Source organism: Labrus mixtus, chromosome 19, assembly GCF_963584025.1.
Source record: "Labrus mixtus chromosome 19, fLabMix1.1, whole genome shotgun sequence".
NCBI lineage: Eukaryota > Metazoa > Chordata > Actinopteri > Labriformes > Labridae > Labrus > Labrus mixtus.
The window spans coordinates 17,732,033-17,751,938 of NC_083630.1; the positions used below are offsets into that span (position 1 = coordinate 17,732,033).

The following is a 19,906-nucleotide window of genomic DNA, read 5'->3' on the forward strand; positions in this document are numbered from 1 at the left end:
ACATGAAGCCCCTTCTGCTTGTGTTAACCCACAACAGACAGAAATATGTAGAGGACAGTTTTAGTTAGAGTGACTCCTCATTTTTGAGGTTCGATGGCATGTTTGTGTGAGTCAGGGTGTTTAAGTGACTTAAATGAAGCGGATAAAAGGGAGAAGAAGCATCTTTAAACGTTTTGATCTGGTGAGTTATGTCAGCCATCATCGGGCTTGTGGTGAGCTGGACCTCACAGACTGACAGCCACATTTATGTAAACCCAAACTGTGCAGAACCGTCAGTGACAGAGCCAAACATCAAGTCAGATGGGGCTCTGCTACGGCGTGCTGTTTGTCCTGACATGAAAAACACATCTCTGGTGTTAACTGGGACTCCCAATTAGACGAACATGCTCTTAGAGAGCGGCTCATTCAAAGGAGGTACCACCAGAGGAGAGACAGAGAGTCAAGCCCACACACTTAGGAGCTTTTATTCAGAACAGTTCACTCCTAAAAACAGTAAAAGTTTTACGATCCAAGCCCCAAGTGTGCCTGCTTTTCCCCTGTGAAGAAAAAGTAAACTCTTTCCACTCACCGAACCTCTTGTATCCAAAAGACTGTACTTCCTCCTCGTCTGCAAAGTCGTCTGTGTGACATAAAAGAAACATGATATAAGTAAGCTATACAATGTAACTGTGTGTGTGTGTGTGTGTGTGTGTGTGTGTGCGTCTTAAGAAGTTGGTCAGAATCCACATACAAAATAAAACAGAAAGCAACTAAACAGGGCCGAGATTTCTTTCTTAATATTCCCCTTGTATACTGATGTCTGTTTTATCAGAGTGGAGGTTGGAGATGGTGGAGTGTGTGTGTGTGTGTGTGTGTGTGTGTGTGTGTGTGTGTGTGTGTAGATATGAGGTCCAGAGAACTGTAAAAGCCACAGGCTGCGGTTTCTCTGGGTTGTTGACAGTAAACTCTAATTACACTCTGCTGCACCACACTGAAGACTGGAGCTGAGCTCACAGAGGAGCATCACTGCTAATGGTAAACAGATGGGACTGACGGGGCAGGCAGGGAGGGATGAGCAGTGTGTTTTGGAAGGGTGGGGGGGTCAGAAGGGGGTTAGACTAGATGAGGAGACACAGATACTGGATGAATACGTTATTTTATCGCAGTTTCTCCAGCTAATGGTCAAATATCACAGTTTCACATCATGGTAGTAGTGGCCATACTTTGATTGAAGATGCTGCTAGTTGAGTTGAAACACAAAGCATTTGAAGAAAAGTCTGAAAACTACTTGCAACACAAGCTATCTTCATTGGTAATAATCGATCTTGCAGGTTGTATTTAATTTCTTGTTTAAAACAGATAGTTCTGGTTTCTTAAATATCACAAACCCAACACGTTAAAAGCTGTCTCTTCTTTGTGAACACATCAACCACTCTTTTGTGTCCTTTAATGGGATGCTTACTAAGTGGTTGAAGTACAGTAAAGAATCAACTCCCGAAGTATTTCAAAACTTCTGCACCGCAGTACCGTAACGTCATCCAGATGTGGAACGCGCACAACAAAGAAACGCGCACAGAGTGAGTGAAATGTGTAAACAGAGTCCCTTGAGTTTGGACTAAATAAATAAAACACATAGATATCAGTGTCACGTTGAGACGGCATACCTTTCATGGCGTTTTATAACTCGTTGAGGACAGTACTAGAAGAGATGAGGGCTGCTGTCACTTGCTGCGCATCTCAACATCCAGCGCGAAGGAGTAAAGTTGCTCCACCGTGAACGACACTTTCAGATGAAATGATAACATTTAAAAGTGTGTCTTCATGTTGAATCTGAAGTTTAAAATCCCATCGTCTCTGTCCTGTCTTCTCGCTTCTCCTCAGATAAGTTTTATTTGCAGGAGTTGGTGTGATGTTCAGCCTCGTCCTGATGAGCTGCGCTGCAGGAGGAAGGAGTTCAGCCTCTTACTACCAGCGTCAAGTTGCACAGAGGAGAGCGACACTTCCGGTTTCGCCTTCAGAGTAAAATGCATTTGAGGCGCAACAATGTCGAGTAATCACAGGCAGTTTTCACTACTTTAACTGTTACCTGCAGGAATAATTTAACCTTTTTGAATTCGCCTTTTGCCTGGTGTTAAATGGGACGGCTGATGGCTGATGTTTAGCTCAATATGGGAATGCAACAAGAAGCCTAACTTAGCAGAAAAACCACAGCATGTCTTGTCTTGTCTTGTCTTTTTTTTTGCTAAGTCCATAAATAGTTCTCTTTCGCTAATTTTTTGGGCCTAAAATCAACAAAATATGAAAGGTTCACTAGTGTGTGTCAACTATAGACATCAATGTGTTCAAATTACTTTTTAAAACTCAAAGAAAATGGGCACATGAATGTGTGTGAAATGGCATGTTGGCTGGCTGTTTCCCTGTTTCAATTACTTATAGGCTACTAATCTGAACTGAATACTGTGTAATTTGCTCCTGTTTACCAAACATAACAATGTCAGCTCGTTTAAAGATAGTGAATAAAATCAGTGACCAAATGTTAAAATAATAATAATAATAATAATAAATAATAATAATAAAAAAGTAAAAATCAAAAATCAAATCAAATCAAATCAAATCAAATCAAATCAAATCAAATCAAATCAAATCAAATAATAAAAAATAAAAAAAAAAATCGGTTTTTGCTCTTACTTTGAAGGCTGTTTTCCCTGTTTCCGGTTTTCCTTACATGCCTTTCTAGCTTTTTTTTTTGTTAAACTTCCTCTGCACACAACCACTGTCCCCACTCAGGGTTTTGAGGTATCTCCAGGGAGGGAGAGGAGGTGCGGGACGTCGTGCGGAGCTGCAGTAATCCAGCCGGAGATGAGATTAAGTTACAGGGGGGTTGATGGCAATCTCGTCCCCGGGTGGAAATCTGGTACCCATTACAGATCATTTCAAAGGTTTTTGGGGAGGTGGAGCGACACACTGAAACGGCGACACACACTTTCATTGTAGTTCCTGTGTTTTTCTTTTCTTTTCTGCAGCCTCACATTCCATTTCATTCAAGGATGAAAACATTGCTTTCATAAAAATTCCTTTTCGGACCATTTGGCCTTAGTGGGTTAATCATTTGGCTTGGGTTATTTTATCAGCTGTTTTATCACAACATTCCTAAGGTGCTATTTACAATTGTGCATATTTAAAGAATAATTAAAATAACATTCTGTCAGCACATCAAAATTATTACATACATGTGATAAAATAAAAGTTAACATAAAAAAATGACATATCCAGACACAGACATTCCTGCTCACGCTTTGTGAGCCTTTAAATAAATCCACATTTCATAAACTTCATGAATATCTTTTTTTTTTGGCATTTTTAGTTCATTTTCTTTCACAAAGAGCTCCTTCCGTACTTGTTCACAAGATGTCATACATTTGCAATATTATTTTTGTTTCACAAATAGGCCTTAATGGCGGCCAAGAATGGGCACAATCTATCAAAATAAAACTGTAGGGTCACCAGCAGCCCCGTCTCTTGAACTCTTCCAGGTGCCGTGATAATTCCAACGTTTCCTGTGTCGATTATCTCCGCGGCCTGCAGATGCACACCACTGATCAAAGGACTAAAAGAGCCGCATCCAACTTCAAAAAGATGGCGGCACAGCCCCTCGTGTCCTCGCAGTACGAGTTAGTGTCACTGCCTGGGTTACATTGCACTGACGTGTTTACACTTCTCAAGAATTGATTTACAGCAAGAAGACGCAGATAACACAAACTGTCTCCGCTCTACAGTCCTCTGCGCTTCAAGAAACACGACACACACATCAAACTGAGCTCTGTTTTTCTTCTGTCTTTGGATAACTGAGCTGTCAAGCCGGGGCTCAGTGTTAATAGCTGGAGTTTGACCCACTCCAGCCCAGCACATATTAGACCAGCCTGAGATGATAAAGCGACTAATTACCTGTTTTCCTAAAGGCTTGAAAACTGTTATTTTACTGTCGGCTATAATTGGAGCAGCAGGCTGGTATTATGGCTCAGATAGGGATCGTGGCGAGCTGATAAAAAGCAGCTGAGGGTCAGGTATCTTGCAGGCCTGCTCCTGCTGGTGCTGATTCAGAGGTTGGGACCTCATTTGCCGGGTCAAGGCTTTCAGCGCTGGGCTCAGATTAACTGAGAGCACACAGGAATTCCACATTTACCACGCTGCTGCCATGTTTAGATATCAGGATAAGAACAAGGCAGATTGTTTTATGCAGCAGGAGAGAGTCGCTGGAGGAAGGAAAGACAGGAAGCAGGACGGCTGTTTCTTGTAGTGCGCTGACACAGTGTGATAGATGTTTTGGATAATGCTAAGAACTCACTGGATACTCTGAAGTAAATATTGGTAAAATGAGTTCAAGATGATCTTCAAGTTTTCTGCTGGCATCTGAACATTTGATCTAGATTTAAGGAGGATAATTTGTTGTATTGCAGGGTCCTTAAATCTATAAACAACTCGACAGAAGGGTTGCAAAAGCTTACTTTTTAACCACTTGGTGACAGGAGATACAAGTACAAAATTGTCATTTTTCCCAAAATGAAATCAAAGATCCAATTTCTACAATTCAACAATTCATTAATCAGACGCTTTTATCCAAAGCGACGTACATCGAGGGGTTACAAGCAAGCATCTAGAGTGGAAACAATGTCAGTAAGTGGATGAAAGAGCTGGGTCTTTAGCTTTTTCTTAAAGGTGCACAGGGACTCTGCAGGTCAAATGGAGTTTGGTAGTTCGTTCCACCACTGGGGGGCGACAGAGGAGAAGAGTCTAGCCAGAGACTTGGGCCCTAATGTGAAGGTTGGATCAGATGGCTTCCATTGGCCTCGTCCACAGAGGTTTTCCTCCTCTCCTAATTGATTTCACAACTAAAACAAGTTTCAAAAACCTGCTGATGGACTTTTTACGCCTAATGAAGATGAAATGAAACCAATAGCTGAGTAGAATGTAAAGCAAACACAACATGATTTGACACACTCTTTTCCTATTGAATGTTTTTACGCAGCCGATATACATGCGTACTCTTACATGCATTCCTTCTGCTCTAATTCTGGCCCGCGGCGCAGAGCTTAAGTCTGAAACCATGCCAGTGTGTGCCAGCTCTCTGCAGGGGGTCAGGCTTACCGTCAGTCTGATGCAGATTAAAGCAGAAAGTCTGACCTGAGGAGGCCGCTGGAGTATGTTGATGCTGTTATCCATTTAAATGAATGAGGTTTCATTTTTATAGATATAGGATAATTATTCTTTTAATAAGCATTTCACCTTCTGTGTTTATTGCATCTGCCATGTGAGGGCCACGTGAGGAGAGGACATTGAACGCACCAAAACATACCACTTGATTCATTTCAGTTCAGATATTAAAATATTTGTGCAATGCAGGGTTACATTTCAAGTGATGACATTGTTTTGATTAAACTTCATAATGGGGATATTCTTTAAACAGTGCATCAAAAGCTGCAAGAAACAGCCTAACAGGTATTTAGTCTATTTAGTCCCACTTTTGTTTATTAATAGAAACGTTTCATAAATAGCACCCTGGTTGTTTGTGTAAGGCTCGATGCCAACACACTAATAGGATCTGTGCTCGTATAGATCATTTGAAATAGGACAATCCTTTGAGGAAGCAGACGGCCTCATCTCTCAAACAGCAACCAGGTGCTCGTGTCTGCAGTCGGATGTTTTCATCGCTTTCAAGGTAAATATTTGGAACTCCATTAAACTATTCTAGAAATCCTTCTCAGGGTCAGACTCCGAGGTTAGCACCAGATATAAAGTTGTTATTTTTCTGAAATATTTGTAGTATTTAGTTCAAGTTTTTTTCAGACACATTGAACGGACATTCTTACTTTGTATTTTCAGTTCAACTTTTAAGCATGCAGAGGAAATTAAAGTATAACATCTATTCAGGTTAATTTACAGTTAATGCTGACTTTGATTTGTGAAATAATTTGGTGCATAACTTTATATATATATTATTGATTGATGTGTAATGGGTTTTATACCCGTTTCCTAATGTGCAGATGTTCACCATCCTAAAGTTCACTCCAATTTTCATCCTGAGGAAACATTAAACTTTTTTTTTGTTTTTGCTTTACTTACAAAAAATATACAATTGAACTGTCTTAAAGTTATTTTTTCCTGGTATGAAATATTGATAACAGTCAGAGAGATTAGTTCACTGCAGAAGCTTTGGTGGATTTAGATCTATTTTCATAACCATGTTCATTTAGTGTCTGATTGTTATGGGTTTACATGCTTATATTTAATTTTAACTGTATTTAAGTTGAATATGTTTGAGAAATGGCTCCACCTTGTGGCAGCTGATTTGTCTGGTTGATAAATCAGAGCGTTTTTTTTGCTGGGGTAAGTTGTTGTATCATGTTCATGTGCAGGATCTGTCCTTTATAATCGACCTAAGACAGGATGAGGCGGCTGCTTGTACAGATTCTCTGCGTCTCTCAGGTCCTGCTCTGTGCTGCTGACTCTCCTCCACTGAACGAGGACACGCTGAGAGGTGAGGCCTTTGAAATGATTGTTGTGCTTGCATGCTTCTTTTTTTTTACATACTTTACTAATCTCTGAGGGTTACACTCTGTTACTGAGAGGCATACTTCTCACAGCAGGAGTGTGGCGGGGCGGGGCGGCTGTGGCTCAGGTGGTAGAGTCGGTTGTCTCCAAACCGGGGGGGGTGTTTGATTCCGAGCTCCTGCAGCAACATGTCCGATTTGTCCTAAAGGCAAGACACTCAAACCCAATTTGCTCCCGCTGCCTCGTCAGCTTTGAATAGTCAGAAGACTAGAAAATAACTGTGCAAGCTCATGTCCAGTTCCCAGTCTCTTTACACACAGGGCCCTGAAATACACACATGCACAAACAGGACACGTGGACATGAGCATGCCAGAGCTGGGGTTGGGGTTCAGTGCTTTGCTCAAGGGCGGGCCAGCAGTACTCAGGAAGTGCCCTGCCACCCCTCCAGCTACCAGACAAACTTCAACAAGGCTCCAGGACTTGAACAGGCGGTGACGTCTGGTCCCTCTGGTTCCCACCCAAGTCCCGACAGAGCTGAGCTCCTGCCACCCCCATAAAACATTTATATGAACTCGTTATATTTTTTTTTTCTATATATGTTGCAGGTTTAATGACTGTGTGTGTTTGGTCGGTGTTTGTAGAGCTGTCTGCAGCAGGAGAGCGTTTCGTCGATGAGGAAATAAAGCGAGCCGTCCTCGGGGTGAAGCAGGTGAAGGAGCTGATGGAGGAAAAAGAGGAGAAGTACACACATTTTATGGACGCCCTGAGACAGAGCAGTGACAAGAAGAGGGTACGAATCTGTGATTTACCACATGAATAACACCTCCAAAGGCAGGCTGGTGTAAACAGAAAGACTCGTCACAGAAATCAACCATCTGCAAAGAAGTTACATGCCAAACTTTGGGCAAAATTACGATTTATTTTTGGCCTCATAAATGCAAAAATTGGAAACGAGAGACCTCAAAGCAGACAGCGATGAATGCATGTGTGGGAGTAAAGCTAGTTTAGGGAGTCTGGGTGTATTTTTAAAGCAGTTGGGATAAATTAACTGTCTGTAGATTAATGCTGTGTGCCATGCTCATTAAGGTTATGTATCTGAGACAGGCCTTTCTGTGTCGGGGGTTCTTTCAGGGGGCGACGCAGCTAGCCCGAGAAACCGAGCAGAAACTTGAGGAGGCTGAGAGGCAATGTCAAGATTTAACCAAATCGTCCTTCGAGGAATGCCGGCCGTGTCTTGAAGTTGCTTGTAAGGACTTTTATACCTCTACATGTCGCCGCGGCTTCACCTCCTTCTCGTTTAAGGTTAGAAAATCTCATGAGCTTCAGAAAAAGGACTGATTTGTGAATCTGAAGATCCAGGAAGGCTATAGTTTGTTTGTTTAATTCTTTCTGCAGTTGGAGGAGTTTTTCAAGACGCTCGCCGCCCAGCTGGAAAATACAGATCGTTATTATTATCAAAATGAGGAGAATGTGGGTCACGCAAACTTGGCCGAGAACTACCAGGTCACAGGAGATGAAGCCGATCTTCAGCAGATGGATGCGTCCTTCGGCCAACTTCTTTCAAGAACCAACTTCCTGTTCAACCAGAGCGTCACTGTGGTGGAAAAGATGCAACAGGTGTTCAGCGAATCCTTCCTGCTGGCATTCACCGCAGAGCTCCACCCCGCTCCTCTGTCATCCACGCAGGGTGGCTCGAGTCTTGGCTTCTTCAGGACTCTGGGTCTGGATCACCTCGTTGATTCGGTGTATGACTTTGGGAGGAATGTGATGGGGGAAATCAGCTCCTCGGTGGCTGATGTTTTTGAAGATGTTCAAGGAGAGGAGGAGAACTCTCAGCAACCGAACAGAGGTATCTAATGTCGTCTTGTTTTCGTTTCCCTTCCAACGTAAGACAGAACACATCTTACTGTGTGTTTATTTACACAGAACCAGGATTCCTTCCTGCTTTGGAACAGTTACAGAGCCGACACCTGTGCAGACGTCTCCGCAGACAAACATCAGAGTGCCTGCAGCTCCGAAGTTGGTGTGTGACGTGTAAGGAATATCTGTTCAAAGGTAAATGATTGCCATGAAATGTGTTTTTATTATAGGAATTACAAGTTCAATGTCTATTTAGCAGCTTGTCCCACAGAATCACTGAACTACAAACTGTACAGATATGCAAACATGTTCCTATCTGGACCTTTAAGGGACTTTCTGACTCAGATAAGCTCCACGAGCAGAAACGTGCTCAAACTAGGATCAATATTGGAGATGCTTTTGAAAAATGGAGAGAGGTTAGAACGCAGAAAGGTTTACAGACCGATGCAGAGCTGGATAAACACTGAAGCTTCAGCGTCCACAGCATGGCGACCTGCATGAGCATCGACTCTAGAGAGGAGGGGGCGGGGGGAGACAGCTCTCTACAATGTTTTGAGTTTAGACTGCAGTACCAATTTTAAACACTAGGTGTCAGCGTTACATATTGCTCCTTTAAATGTTAAGATTTTGAGATATTTCTACACTCATACAAAACAGGGAACATCAAATTCATAACATTTAAGAAAATGAAGCCAGAATACGTTTTGCTTTTTTGCTCCTTTACCGACTCAAACTGTTATTTAATATATGACCCACTGATATCCTGATGTGAACTTCTCCCATGCACATGGTCATATCTGTCCACAGAGTGTCCCATCGTCCAGCAGCTGCACTCTGAGGTGGAGGAGATGCACTTACTTCTGAACGCCTCCCGTGAGCAGTTCGACGACCGGCTGCAGCTGGTGCGCAGGCACACGGTGGACACGCAGACATGGCTCAGCAACATGGAGGACAAGTACCGCTGGGTCAGCCGCCTGTCAGACAGCACAGAGGGCCCACACAACATCTTCAGTGTCATCACAGTAAGCTTGGAGTAATGTTGGATTTGTCGCACTTTATCTAGTACGACTCGTGGTGTTTCATTTGGGATGTTCTGAACAGTAATGTTACAAATTGTTCATTCAATGACGTCAAATTAACAAATTTAACTCAATGCATGTTCAGACTACATTTGTGACATTTTTTTTGTCAATCCTTGCTCTTTGTAATCTTCTCTGCAGTGGGATAAATAAAGGTTTATCTTCTCTTCTCTGAATCTGAATGTACAGGTGAATCAACAGCAGCAGATGAAGACCATCAGACCTAAAGCTGACAGCAGTGTGACTGTAACTATCCTGGACTCGGCCCCGTTAACTGTCTCAGTCCCAGCAGACCTGGAGGTGGATGATCCTGCTTTTATCCAGTACGCAGCTCAGGAGGCTTTGACGCTCCATAAACGACAGATACGAGGTATTGATCACGGCGGGATGACGGCTTCGTTAATTATTGTGTCCCTCAGCATCATCTTGCAGAGCTCCAAACTGAAATGAAGATGGATGAGCTATTATGAATTTAAGATCACGTGTAACCCCTGGGGGCGCAGTCGTTAGTGCTCTGAGGTTCCTGGTTTGAATCCCCGTCTGACAGGAGCCTCTCTGTGTGGAGTCTGCATGCTCCCCCCGTGCATGCGTGGGTTCTCTCCGGGTGCTCCGGCTTCCTCCCACAGTCCAAAGACATGCTCGTTAGCTTAATTAGTAACTCTAAATTGTCTGTAGATGTGAATGTGAGTGTGGCTGGTTGTCTGTCTCTATATGTCAGCCCTGTGATTGGCTGGTGACCAGTCCAGGTTGTACCCCACCTCTCGCCCAATGACAGCTGGGATCAGCTCAAGACCCCCGCGACCCCCAAACCAAAACAGCTGTAAAGAAAATGGATGTGTGTAATCCCTATTATCATTAACTGGATACAAATGCTTCTATTGTTGTTATTTGAAGCCATGATCATTTTTAGGTTTTCTCTTCAAATAGCATAACTTTCATTTTATTTATTTTAAACTTTTTGTGTGTTTCCTTTTCACACAGGGACAGAGTGAAGTGGACATCCCAGCATCAAATGCAGTGTGATCTACAGATGATCATCCAAAAATAAGCCAAAGTACCATTTGTTTTTAGCTTACCTCTGCAAAACTTGAAAATGCGTCATATACACATGTTCACCTTTACATGCAACACCTAGATCTTTTTTATTCATGTATATGTATATTCTAGTTGTTTTTAAACCTCTGTGCAATAAAGCTGCAGTATGTGTTCTCTGCCTCGGGCCAGTCTTTGGATTTTAACCCTTTGAAGGTGGGCGTTTACATTGAATGGGTCTCTGTTGTTTTTAAAGTGATTGGTCAAACACTTTGAATATCTGAAAAGCTGCACTATTAATCACTCTTAACACCTTATCTGAAGCTCTGTATTTATAAAGACTTTGAAACTGAGAAGTTTTTTTTAACAGTTTGTTCAGGACAAGTTATTAATGCAAAACTCGTGAAACTTTCCACAATCAGTTTAAGTATTAAATTGCATTTTACTGCAGCACTAACCTCGTTTAAATCACATGTGTAATAAAATTTTAGTTTAAAATATATATATAAATATATAACAAGTTTCTGGTTAATTATAAAATACATATAATTCATTATTAGATTTATTATTTATTTATTTAAGTTGATATGATACACATCCTGGTGCTCACTACACACCAGTAGGTGGCGGTAATGCACCAATTCGTTGTTTGTCAACCGCCAATAAAACAACCGAAGAAGAAGAAAATAGCGCGCGTGACATCATCACCACGAATATTACCCGGGAAATAAGCCACTAGTGACAACAACCTGCAACACGACAGCACGTTTGTTCCGTCCTTCGTGAAAACTTTCTTTACTTTCTAAATCGTGAAAATGCCGGTGACTTCGGACGTGCTCACCGAGGAGCTGCACAGAGAGGCTGCAGGTGAAGTGGAGGACCAGAGCAAGGCGGCTGCAGCGGAGCAGACGACGACGAAGAAGAAGAAGAACTTCGGTGTTTTGTGTGATGAACGCGGGTACCTGGATCAGATCGAGTACATCCTGCAGCACGGCCGCAGAAAGGGGGACCGGACCGGGACAGGAGTCCTGTCTGTGTTCGGTGCACAGGCCAGATACAGTCTGCGAGGTTTGCATTCAATTACTGCTGATTTTTATAAAGATGATTTAGCAAACAAGTGGTGCAAGAGGCATTCAGGTACTTACACTATAGTACGAAATAATACTACTGAAGTGTCTGCTTTAAAATGTGAAAATAATCCAAAGTAAACTCTTTATAAATGTAATCTACTGACCAAATGCACCATCTGCTGTTTATACATAGAACATGTATAAATGCATCAATGCAAAAGAGTTGATGGTACACCCAGTGCTGATCAGGCCAAACACACTTTGAAAGAATGTCATATAACCTGTTTGTTTTTAGACCAGTTTCCTTTGCTGACGACCAAGAGAGTGTTTTGGAGAGGAATCCTAGAAGAGCTGCTGTGGTTCATCAAGGTAAAGACGAAAAGAAAGTTTTATTGTCCCATCTATGACGACATAAGGGACGTAACCTCTTAGAGAAATTGTCATACAAATCTCAGAAGTTTGTTTATTTTGTGTGCACGTTTTGATGGACTGGCATTTCCTTTCCAAGTTGGCACATCCCCTGAAGTTTCGTGCCGATGTCTGATCCTTTCCCGTTTTGTGTTTGTGGTGTGACAAGGGGTCGACAAACGCCAAGGAGCTCTCAGAGAAAGGGGTGAAGATTTGGGATGCCAACGGCTCCCGGGACTTCCTCGACAACCTCGGGTTCACAGAGAGGGAGGCGGGCGACCTGGGTCCTGTGTATGGATTCCAGTGGAGGCACTTCGGTGCAGAGTACACGAACATGCACGCAGGTACAGCATGTCAAGTGTTAATATTTACAATCTCACTTTCCATTTTTTAATAAAACATCTTATCTAAATTTGCACAAACTGTACGGGTTTTATTTTGTTGATAACTCACCTGTTTGGATTTTATGAAGGTTAAAGAGCCCATATTCTGCCCTTTTTGGGGTTTGTATATTTAATCTATGTACCTACTTTTGTATGTTTACGTTCAATAGCTAAAGTCTGAAAAAAGTCTGTTTTCATGTACTGCTCCTCCTTGCTCCCTCTACGCTCTGAGTCCGTCAGCTACGCTCTGTTGAGCCCACACTGTTAGACCCCACGTGGGCCAAGTCTGCTCTGATTGGTCTGCCGATCCGCTCTGTCGTTATTGGTCAGTTGCTCAGCACGCTTCTCGGAAATTTCAACATGAGCTGCTGGGCTTGCCACAACGAGCCAACGGGCTTAGATCAGTGATCTCACACTGACAATGACGTCGCACTCACAAATTTTATTGAGGGGGGCTAGAACTGAGCGTTACATGCGGCTAATGCTACAGCTAACAGGAGGAGGTAGGAGAAGCCACGTTTCCGCAGACTTTGAATTTTTGCACATAGATGTGCCTAAACATGCACAGGACACTTGGAGAACACACTAAAGAGCATATAAAACCAGAAAAAGCAGAATATGGGACCTTTAAGAGCATGTAGACCGCCATCGACGGGACTCTGTGTTCTACTCTTGTTAAAACATTTGGTAAGAGAAGCTACACCGACCCAGCAGAGTAACGTTCCCCTTCACTTCCTTCAACAGATTACACGGGACAAGGTGTCGACCAGCTGCAGAACGTGATCGACACGATCAAAAAGAACCCCGAGGACAGACGCATCATCATGTGCGCCTGGAACCCCAAAGGTGAAGCGTGAAACCCACTTCAGCTAAACTCCTCTAGAGCTCTTGTTTTAATCCACGTCCTCTCGCTGCAGACCTCCCCTCCATGGCGCTGCCCCCCTGCCACGCCCTCTGCCAGTTCTACGTGTGTGACGGCGAGCTGTCCTGTCAGCTGTACCAGCGCTCGGGTGACATGGGCCTCGGCGTGCCGTTCAACGTCGCCAGCTACGCACTTCTCACCTACATGATCGCACACATCACCGGGCTGAAGGTGAGAGCTCTTAATCAGTGCTTCATTTCAAACGTGTTGATGCGCTCCTAATCCACTCACACGTGATGGAATTATTTTATTTTTTCTCGTCCCTGCAGCCGGGCGACTTCGTTCACACTCTAGGAGACGCTCACGTCTACGTCAATCACATTGAACCTCTGAAGATACAGGTGAGTTTGCTCAAGGTCGTTTTTTTTTCTTTATTTGAAAAACATTCAGTGCACACGTGCTCATCCGTCTGACATTCCAGCTTCAGCGGGAGATCCGGCCGTTCCCCGCGCTGAAGATCCTGAGGCAAGTGGAGCGCATCGACGACTTCCGTGCAGAGGACTTTGAGATCTGCGACTACAACCCCCACCCCTCCATTAAGATGCAGATGGCTGTGTGAGAATGTAATTGTGATGAGGTATGAAAAGGCCGTGTGTAGGCGATGAGGGCGCTTTAGAAAAATACATTTTCACATCTTTAAATAAGACTTTATAGTGTTTGTCCTCCAGTCCCATTTACACCATCCATGTGTTTTTAAAAGTTCATTCAAACCACAGAAGAATGCTGTCTGTTACTTCTAGTACTCACACTCTAAAGGAGAAATATGTAACTCTGACACCTAATGTTTGAAATGGGTACTGCAGTCTAAACTCAAACCCCCGCCCCCTCCTCTCTAGAGTTGATGCTCACGCAGGTTGCCATGTGGTGGACACTGAAGCTTCAGTGTTTATCCAGCTCTGCATCAGTCTGTAAACCTTTCTGTGTTCTAACCTCTCTCCATTTTTCAAAAGCATCTCCAATATTGATCCTAGTTTGAGCACGTTTCTGCTCGTGGAGCTTTTTAGAAACATGCAGAGGCTTTTTAGGTCGGGTACAATCACTTCTATCTGAACCACTTCTCTTGCCCGCTTCCATCGCTGCAACACCTGTTGACCTGATAACTGCTCTCATATCTGGCAAACTGAGGGGCGTCCAAAACAGCTGTGTTGGGGTGCCTTAAAACCGCCTACCTTCTCTGGTCCAAACAAATCCAGAGCGTTCAGGACCAGAATCTAAAGTTAGAAGGAGGACATACTGGCTGCTGCATTGTTGTCAGAGAAGCACTTCAACACAGCATGTTTCTTTAATATCTGATCATATAGTAAGCTCACTTTATCATTTCATTCAGTAGATATCTTACAGATTACGTTCTTATTTATAATACAAAAATGATCTTGACTTCTTTAAGGATTTCTGTCGTAAATCTTCTGATGTATTATTGGCTCTATTCACCTGAGGACGAACTTTTGGGATGGTCGACAAACCGCTGGTTAGATGTGTTTCCATTTTTCGATTTTGAAGATCTAATTTGTAAATAAAGAATTTACCTTTGTCTTCTTGATTCTTGGAGCAGAATCCTTCCAGTACAAAAGTTAACGTAAAGAGTTTCAGGAATGAGCGTTTACTGGTTCAGTGTTCACATATGTTTTCAGTCTGTAGATCTTACCACCCATTTTAAGAGGTTTCCAAGTTTTGTTTTCCAACGTCCTGCAGTATGTTAAGCTTCACAACTTCAGGGTCAAATCAGTACGCTTTGCACCCCGACAGAAGGGTACCAAAACAGTAGGACGGTACGGATCTGCCCTTTTTGGTACTACTCTCAACTTTTGACACCTTTTGGAAACGCCAAAAAAAGTGAACCATACCAAACTGAACTGGACCGCTTAGGGCTCTTGAGAGCTGCCTCTGTTTGTCAAAAGGTGCAGCAGGCTAGTTAAAGGGACTGGGCCTTAAAATGTGCTTTTATTTGAAGTTTTACAGTAAGATGTTTAAAGATAAATTCCTCATTTGTTCAGAAGCTGCTTCCAAACATCTCCTTCGGGGTACTCGTGTCTCTGCACTGAAGACTCCAACATCTCACAAGAATATCCCGGATCCTGAGGACATGAAGAATCAAAGTGACTCAAACCGGTGAAATAACATGTGGAAATGTCACTTTTTTTTTTTAGAGTTATGCTGAGATGTACTTCGTCTTACCTTGGGGGGCACATAGTGGGCGTCATGTATCACCACAGGGCTGGTGAAGTGCTCGTGCAAGTGGTCAACATATTCACACATTCTGAAGGAGGGAAAAAAAAAAAGTAAGAATAATAAATGGTTTTAATTTTAAAAAAGTCAATCACAGAGAGTCAGGAGCCCCTGCTCTTACCGGCCGCTGAGACTAGCCGACACACCGATGAAGTCGAACAGAATGAGATGCTGGACGAGCTCGCAGAGGCCGACTCCTCCGCTGTGAGGACAAACGGGCACTAAGGGAGAAGACAGAGAAAGTTTATTTCAAGCCCTAGTTTTATAGAAAAGGTTAAAACGCACTTATTCTCCTCATTTTTAATATTTACCCTGGAACTTGTGGGCCATGAGCAGCACAGCCAGGTTCTCGTTGACACTCCCCACCCGGCAGCTGTCTATTTGGACAAACTGCAGAGCCGAGGCCTGGAGGAACTGCTTAAACATCACCCTGTTGTGACACTGCAGAGGAAACAGTTACCCGACTGAAAGCCAGAATATTATCAGACCGATCTTTTGTGCGACAGTTAAAATAAACTAGAGTCCAGACCTGCTCTCCTGTTGCCACCCCGATCCCGAGAGGAGCCAAAGCCTGCAACAAATCAAACATGTTTTAGCAGTCACAAAGTGTGGATGGAGTTCTGAACGACAGTCAGTATGGACAAAGAGACACACGTCTATGAGAGAGAAAACAAACACAAAGTGACTCAAACAAACTACAAAGATGTTTAAATAGACGACGGAGACGGAGAGATGCAGCAAGAGTTACACAACACAACCATGGAGACGCTCAAATCGGCAACAAAGACAAAAATAATGAGAAACAAATTAGACACAGAAACATGCAACTCAAGTCCAAAGAGACACAAACCAACCCAAAAGAAACCACGCAGGACAATTTCAGAGACTTTAATACAGACTCTAAAATGACATACAATAGGGGCAATGGTAGCCTAGTCACATGGGGCGCGCGCACTAGCCTAGTGGTTAGTGTGCGCGCCCCATGTACGGAGGCTGTAGTCCTCTAAGCAGGCTGCCCGAGCTTCAAATCTGACCTATGGCTACTTTCTGGCATGTCATTCCTTACTCTCTCTCTCTCTCTCTCTCTTTAATTTCTGACTATCTGCTTACCAATCTCTAACAAAAGGCATAAAAAGTAAAAAAAAAAAATAAAGCTTAAAATAGCCACAAGGTGGAACAAATAACAGTAAGGTTTTACAAACTACTACAAAGCACGAGTATAGGGACCAGGCTAAATAAACTCATTTATCTCTCCTACCTGTGAGATGGCTGCGTGACCCAGGATGTCATCAGGCGACGTGGGCTCCTCGATCCAAAGAGGTTTGAACTGGGCCAGGCTGGACACCCAGCTGATGGCCTCGGCCACGTCCCACCTCTGGTTGGCGTCGATCATCTGTCGCAGGAAAAAAAAAAATCATTCTTTAGTATTCGGTTGTTTAAATAATTGGGAGTAAAAATGGCGGAGGCCTCACCAAGGTGTTGTCGGGTCCAATCATTTCCCGTATGAGGCGGCACCTGCGGATGTCGTCCTCCAGATCTGCTCCGACTTTCACTTTGAATTTGGTCCAGCCGCTTCTGAGAGCATCCGTGCAGAGCTGCAGGAAAAAAAACGAAATGTGTCTGATTGATGTTTTCTATTTCAGAAGGGGTCAAGACTGGTTTAAAAGTGAAGCCAACGAGGAATCAATTTCAACCTGTAATCTTTCTAATGGCCAGCAGGGGGAGACTCCACTTTTCTGATACCAGCGAGGAAAGTGTCTGGAGTCTACCTCGAAACAACATGATGTTAAATTTATAATAAATGGTCCCTCGGCTACTTTAAATTGGCAGGTTGCTTCCATCAGAATCAGAGATACTTCTTTGACTTCTTCAATACAATCTATGAGCTCAAACATAGGATTGATATTTCACAGCGGCACAGACCTGTCTGAGCTGCTGGTCTGAATATCCGAGCCAGGCACAGGAAGTGGTGTAGGCAGGGTAACCCTCCCGCAGCATTTGATCCTCTGGCAGGCAAAAGAAGGAGTCCAATTTAATCAGCACTCGAGGAGGAGGAGGAGGAGGACGGTTTAATGGAGCAGACATGGAGCGTAGGGAGCCATTATGGAGGCTAAAAGCACTCCTGTTGATTTCTAAAGAGGCTATTTCTTTCTGGATAATCCCATTCAGACATGTAATTAATGGCTCTTTGGAGTGTTCTCACCTCTCAGCTGCTTGCCCTCCTGCGCTTTCATGAGTATGTCTGAAAAAGAGGAATACACTTAGAAAAAAAAAATGGGGATTCATGTCTTCAAATTGGACTCTATCGGTTTTCACACATGCACTAAACCTGCACGTTTCCTGCATGTGACGGATAAATCAGAGGAAGAACAGAGGAAGCTTCCCACTGTGAGGGACACCCCGGTATGTTGTTAAGTAGTAAGTAGTACTTTCCTGACATTTACTCGACATGTTCAGGAGTGCACGTGTGAAAACGTCTCGTTATCCGTCATCAGCAGGTCTCACCGAGAGCCTCCTTCTCCGTGAGCACGTCTGTGATGTATCTGAAGTCGATGCAGGAGACCATCTGCTTGGGATCCTGAATCGACAGACGCAAGGTGTTTTGTTTCACCTTCGCGATCACACACTGGACATAAATCAAAAGATCTGCATCTTCGGTGACTCACCATGTCGACAAGCAGCTTCCACAGCGGCTACAGGGGAACGACAGGAAAACAGCTTGTGAGTCATGAAGAGGGAAACTAGTGAAAGAAATTGTGTTGTGTTTTTTTTTTTTTTTTTTTTAAATCAAAAAGCAGCAACAAATAGTCCCACCTTGGACTCCGCTCGCGCCCACAGGTCCCACACAGCGTTGAGGACGGCAGCGGTGGCCAGCTGGATCACTCCTTTCTCCGGGCCCAACTTCAGGTTCAGAAAAAAAAGTCACTCTCCATTTTTGAGTTTACTAAAAAAAAAAAAAAAAAAAATCGTATCACTCCAGAAAAAAAAAAAAAAAAAGTCCATTCTGTTTTTATTTGATTCCAAAGCGCTTCATCTGCATTCACTTCACAAAAATAAAACATGCAAGAGTCTTTCATGATCTTCTCACCCATCTCATCTGACTGTCACTGGTCAGGAGGCGGTAAAATCCACGGAAATCACTCACAATCTCCTGCAGGGATTTCCCAACAACCAGTCCGGACAGAGCCTTCACAGCACAAACCACTGCAGGAAACAACAACACAAACCCCTTAAAAAGGTCAACAAAGCTCCAAACATTTTTATTTTTACAAACTAAACAGCTCTCCCTTACTGTTACAGTCTAAATGGACCTAAATGAAAATATTATTGTTGTAATAATTAAACACAACCACAGGATGGCGGTGTGCGGTTCAACTTTGCACATAGAGAGCAGATGAGAGGAAGAAGCGTTGCCTTCACGTACAGTCAGAATCATGGGAACTTTCCAACACAGATGTTAATGAAGCATTCTATGAAGTTGTAAATTTATCATTGTGTATTTTTTTAGAATGTATTATCTTTGTTATTTCCCCCACTTGTCTCCAAGAACTATTAGCAACCGGCTCTATCCTTAAACTGTTTATTTACGAAATTATGAATACAACAATCAATGTGAAAACGTGGGGTCTAACTGTATTCATCTCACCTATCTCGGTGCCTTTTCCACAGGTGAAGGTGAGGCCGAAACCTTTCAGTCCGCTGTCCGTGTCGATGACCACATATGCAGCTGAATAATCCGGGTCTGTGTGCTGTAGTGTCGGGGGAAACTGCAGTGTGAGGACGGGTCTCCAACTTTTGTTAGGCTAATGTTACACTTTCAAACTCAGTGCACGATTTCAGATGACTGCTGAAATCTTCCTTACCATTGCGTCGGAGCCGTGTTGCTCCAAAGAAGTGGGGAATCTCACATCCCGGACCGTCACATTCACGATCCCGTGTTGCATTTTGGCACAATTTGTCATGTGAGTGGAGCTTGTTTCTTACTGTAGGCCTAAGTCAAGTTTCTGTGCAGTTTGACCCCGCCCACTTCATTTTGTCACTGGTCAAAGAATCCACTGGGGCATGCAACACTAACACATCTAATGTATCCAGCAGATGAGCCTCATGTAAAGCCCTTTATGTTGGATTTCCTAAAAATAAAAATAAAAAGCGAATTCAAAGTAGATATCTTCTGGTCTACAAAGCATTAAATGGTATGACCTGCTCACTGTCTACAGCCCAATCAGATCCCTCAGATCAGCAGGTGTGGGTCTTCTGGATTTACCTGAGGTCAAAGCTGAATCAGGTGAAGGTGCAAGGTCATGTGGAACAAACTGCCTGCTGACCTGACGTCTGTAGAAACGTAATATTGCTTTTCTCTAGTGCTAGTTTGTCTTTTTATGTGTGTGTGTGTGTGTG

At 43.3% G+C, this 19,906-nt stretch overlaps 4 protein-coding genes across 4 annotated transcripts in view; 2 read left to right on the plus strand and 2 right to left on the minus strand.

Moving 5' to 3' along the window:
- The window catches only part of LOC132993975 (collectin-12-like), a 33,005-nt gene extending 31,073 nt beyond the window's left edge, over positions 1 to 1,932 (minus strand). The window contains exons 1-2 of the mRNA XM_061064010.1: positions 1,644 to 1,932; positions 569 to 619 (exon numbers count right to left, since the gene is read on the minus strand). Of these exons, the coding sequence (XP_060919993.1) occupies positions 569 to 619; positions 1,644 to 1,650 (58 nt within the window). The 5' untranslated portion in view covers positions 1,651 to 1,932. The remainder of the gene's footprint in view (positions 1 to 568; positions 620 to 1,643) is intronic.
- Positions 1,933 to 5,613: 3,681 nt separating this feature from the next.
- On the plus strand, positions 5,614 to 10,745 carry LOC132994188 (clusterin-like protein 1). The gene is made up of 9 exons (XM_061064383.1): positions 5,614 to 5,695; positions 6,393 to 6,514; positions 7,170 to 7,318; positions 7,660 to 7,830; positions 7,924 to 8,377; positions 8,455 to 8,583; positions 9,196 to 9,410; positions 9,657 to 9,837; positions 10,449 to 10,745. Exons 2-9 carry the CDS (start codon positions 6,424 to 6,426, stop codon positions 10,457 to 10,459), a joined length of 1,401 nt encoding a protein of 466 aa, XP_060920366.1. The 5' UTR covers positions 5,614 to 5,695; positions 6,393 to 6,423; the 3' UTR covers positions 10,460 to 10,745.
- A 544-nt stretch (positions 10,746 to 11,289) lies between these two features.
- On the plus strand, positions 11,290 to 14,812 carry tyms (thymidylate synthetase). The gene is made up of 7 exons (XM_061064012.1): positions 11,290 to 11,567; positions 11,865 to 11,938; positions 12,147 to 12,321; positions 13,105 to 13,206; positions 13,278 to 13,453; positions 13,552 to 13,623; positions 13,704 to 14,812. Exons 1-7 carry the CDS (start codon positions 11,315 to 11,317, stop codon positions 13,839 to 13,841), a joined length of 990 nt encoding a protein of 329 aa, XP_060919995.1. The 5' UTR covers positions 11,290 to 11,314; the 3' UTR covers positions 13,842 to 14,812.
- A 392-nt stretch (positions 14,813 to 15,204) lies between these two features.
- enosf1 (enolase superfamily member 1) lies at positions 15,205 to 19,746 on the minus strand. Its single transcript, XM_061064011.1, has 15 exons — positions 19,372 to 19,746; positions 19,155 to 19,257; positions 18,597 to 18,712; positions 18,323 to 18,409; positions 18,175 to 18,201; positions 18,014 to 18,086; positions 17,712 to 17,750; positions 17,432 to 17,514; positions 16,981 to 17,103; positions 16,767 to 16,901; positions 16,038 to 16,079; positions 15,820 to 15,949; positions 15,630 to 15,729; positions 15,458 to 15,539; positions 15,205 to 15,357 (listed from the first exon to the last, which is right to left on the minus strand). The coding sequence occupies exons 1-15, from the start codon at positions 19,468 to 19,470 to the stop codon at positions 15,265 to 15,267; spliced, it is 1,332 nt and encodes a 443-aa protein (XP_060919994.1). The 5' UTR covers positions 19,471 to 19,746; the 3' UTR covers positions 15,205 to 15,264.
- Between the last annotated feature and the right edge of the window lie 160 nt (positions 19,747 to 19,906).